General features: G+C 53.0%; 2 protein-coding genes across 6 annotated transcripts in view; one reads left to right on the top strand and one right to left on the bottom strand.

Annotated features, from left to right (window-relative positions):
* Positions 1–1493, bottom strand: part of BLZF1 (basic leucine zipper nuclear factor 1) — a 116318-nt gene extending 114825 nt beyond the window's left edge. Inside the window, exons 1-2 of one of the 5 annotated variants that reach the window (XM_027776334.1) lie at positions 1390–1493; positions 58–135 (exon numbers count right to left, since the gene is read on the bottom strand). In XM_027776334.1, the coding sequence (XP_027632135.1) occupies positions 58–88 (31 nt within the window). In that variant the 5' untranslated portion in view covers positions 89–135; positions 1390–1493. Of the gene's footprint in view, positions 1–57; positions 136–1125; positions 1356–1389 lie in introns of those variants that run through there. The other 4 variants (XM_014592158.2, XM_027776332.1, XM_027776331.1 and 1 more) reach the window with 4 other exon arrangements.
* Positions 1494–1568: 75 nt separating this feature from the next.
* NME7 (NME/NM23 family member 7) overlaps positions 1569–2755 on the top strand; it is a 168879-nt gene continuing 167692 nt past the window's right edge. Inside the window, exon 1 of the mRNA XM_006159925.3 lies at positions 1569–1670. Within this exon, the coding sequence (XP_006159987.1) occupies positions 1668–1670 (3 nt within the window). The 5' untranslated portion in view covers positions 1569–1667. The remainder of the gene's footprint in view (positions 1671–2755) is intronic.

Below are 2755 nucleotides of genomic sequence, written 5' to 3'. Positions count from 1 at the left end.
CTATAGTTGTAACTTTCATGTCTTAAAAACAGTTATCATCAAAACAAGAACACTTACCTTTCGTTTCTAAACTTTTAAGAGCAGCCATTTTTCGTTAGCCAAAAAGATGCACTCCAAGACGTCTTACTGATAAACCTGGCAGTGTATACATACAAAAGAATTAAAACAATATTATACACACACATTCACTGAGCGTCTCTAATTGAAAAGCTGTGATTTTAATTGCTGCTGCACCTGGTATACCTGTATTGATAGAAAGGGAAGTGTCCCAAGTGTCCCTCCTACCCTCTTGTCAGAGGCCCTATTGTTATGTCTACCAAATAAAAAACAATTAAGGGCCGTTTACTTTGAAATATTCGGTTTCATGGTCCTCATATTTCAACCTAAATTGTCAAAAGTGTGTCCTGGGCTCTACCGCGTGGGAGTTGCTATAGGGGCTTTTGTGTCACTGAAATGACAACAGTAACTTTAAATCTCAGGAGACAATATTGACACAATTTGTTTTATACTCGTATACACATATTTCAGAGAGGAGCTTCCGTTTAGATGTTTAACAAGCTATGAAAATACTGCTTACGGTAATCTACACTATTTTGGCAGTAAAATTAAAATACTGCAGTCCTTACTAGTACAAAAAATAAACAAACATCGAGCACATATATGCCTTCAGAAACGTAGAATCGGCCGTGGGGCTGATTTCCCCGAGGCAGAGCAGGAAGGTGGTCCTGCCAGGGCAGTAACGACGAGCTGTACTCTACATGACTACTGGTTTCAGCACACACACGCCCGAGTACGCGAGGACCCAGCCCAGGGCCCCACCACCGGCTTCCTGACCAGTCTCAGCCCCTCGTTCACGCTGCCTCTCGCGGAAACCCGGGATCCAGGACGCTCGGTGAGGGCGGAAGCCCAGCCCTGCGCCGAGAGGGGCGCGCAGGGCGTGCGCGGGCTGTGCGGGGGGCGAGCGAGGAGGCCGCCCGGCCAAGCCTTCCCAGTCCAGTCCCGGCCCTCCAGCCCTCCAGCCCGCGCCCGCCGAGTCCCTCCCCAGGACACAGCCCGCCCTCCACCGACCACGCCGGCTCCTCTGCCTGTCGCAGGCCCTGCACCCCCAGGCTCTCCCACCGGTACCTCGCGGCTAACCTTGCTCACCGCTCCGCATCCCCGAGCCGCCCCGACCAGACCTTCCCAGCAGCAAGCTGCGCCCACTTCCAACCACTTCCGGTTACTCAGGGTTTCGCTTCCGTGATGCTTTTCCAAACGAGAAAGATAAACACACCCTGTGGTGCGTCTAAACTCGAGTCACACCACGAGGCGGAAGACCTCCGTGGGCGAAAAGTGGACAGATGTCCACTTTCAAATAAAATGTAGCAATAATCGGAGTTCGAGTCTCACATTTGCTTGAACCTCCGGGTTATTGTTCAGCCAAACGGAAGTGAAGATGCTAGAAGTGGAGGACGCGTCCGGTCGCCCCAGGCGACAGCGCCAAGGGGCGTGTCCGCGCGCTCGGTGGGCGGGCTTGTGAGCTCCCCAGCCACTAGGGGCGCAGGGCGGGGCGGCGGCGTCACGCACGTCCGGCGGCGGGCGGGGCTCTGTTGCCCGAGTAACGGGGTGTTGAGGAAGGTATCTTCCTGTCGCACCGAGACGTGTGTCCCGCGCTGGAGGCCCGGACGATGGTGAGTGCGGGAGACCGGGCGGTCGGTGCTGTCTCTCTGGGTCCCCGGATTCTCTGGGTCCCGCGGAGCCTCCAGAGTGATGCCCCCGGAAGCCTCGGAGCGAGGCATCACTGGCGCTCACGTCGCATGTGTACGCGTTGACTGTCCCTGTAGTGTCCAGGCTGCATCCTCCAGCAGGGTGTGCTGGCGCGTGTCTGACTCCGCACGGGTCCGAGTCCTCTACATCTCCCGACCGGCGCACCGGGGCCCGTCTGGGACTAGTGGTCGTGGGATTAGCCCCTCTTCAGGCAAGTTGGTGACCCTCTAATTCTGTGCTGTTTAACAGGAATGTCCCTCAGGGCCACTTACTTAGAAGAATTCTGGAATTCATGCACTTGGGCAGCACTCCTAGAAATTCCAAATGAATAGGAGTGGGGTTTTGCGTTTTTAGTTAGCCTATCAGTGATTTTAATTTCCCCGCGTGTTTGAGGACCCCAGGGTTCTAGTGAATTCATTGAACTGTCAAATCTTCGAAGCCCTGAAGGATAACAGACTAGAGGGTAGGAAGGTGACAGTGCCTAGATGGGGATAGCTGTGAATTTAATAACAGACCAGCACCTCGCTTCTCAGTCACTGCTCAGCAGTCCTGCTATACCCAGTCTGCCCCTGCCCACTTGCTGCAGACCTTTTCCATCCGGTCTCCTCCTCTTCTCTCTCCTTTCCAAGCAGATGGCTGAGTCTCACAGGCAGTGCCTTAAGTCTCCTGCCCCCAGCCTACATTGATCAATATTTTCACCCTTCCTTTCGTCTTCTATTTTTAGTGTAGAGAAAGAGATGTTGAGGGATAATCCACCCACCTTTTCTTTTGGTTTCATTTGCTCCCTCCATTTAAGGCATTTCGCTTCTACTTATCTTTTCTTTTCGTGGGTTCTGTCTCTTCCTCTGCACTCCCTTCTCCTTGGTGCTTACCTGGTTTGTCTTACAGAAACAAAACAAAAGCACCCTCCCTGATTCTGTGTATCCAGGTCTTGCCCAGCCCTCGCTGATAACTACTAGTAAACTGCATGTGGCAGAGTCTTCCTGCTTGCATCAGCTTCTACTCTTTC

This window comes from Tupaia chinensis, unplaced genomic scaffold (genome assembly GCF_000334495.1).
Source record: "Tupaia chinensis unplaced genomic scaffold, TupChi_1.0 Scaffold000662_1, whole genome shotgun sequence".
NCBI classification, from domain to species: Eukaryota; Metazoa; Chordata; class Mammalia; order Scandentia; family Tupaiidae; genus Tupaia; species Tupaia belangeri.
The sequence above is the reverse complement of the archived record's forward strand: the minus strand, read 5'-3'. Positions and strand labels throughout refer to the sequence as shown.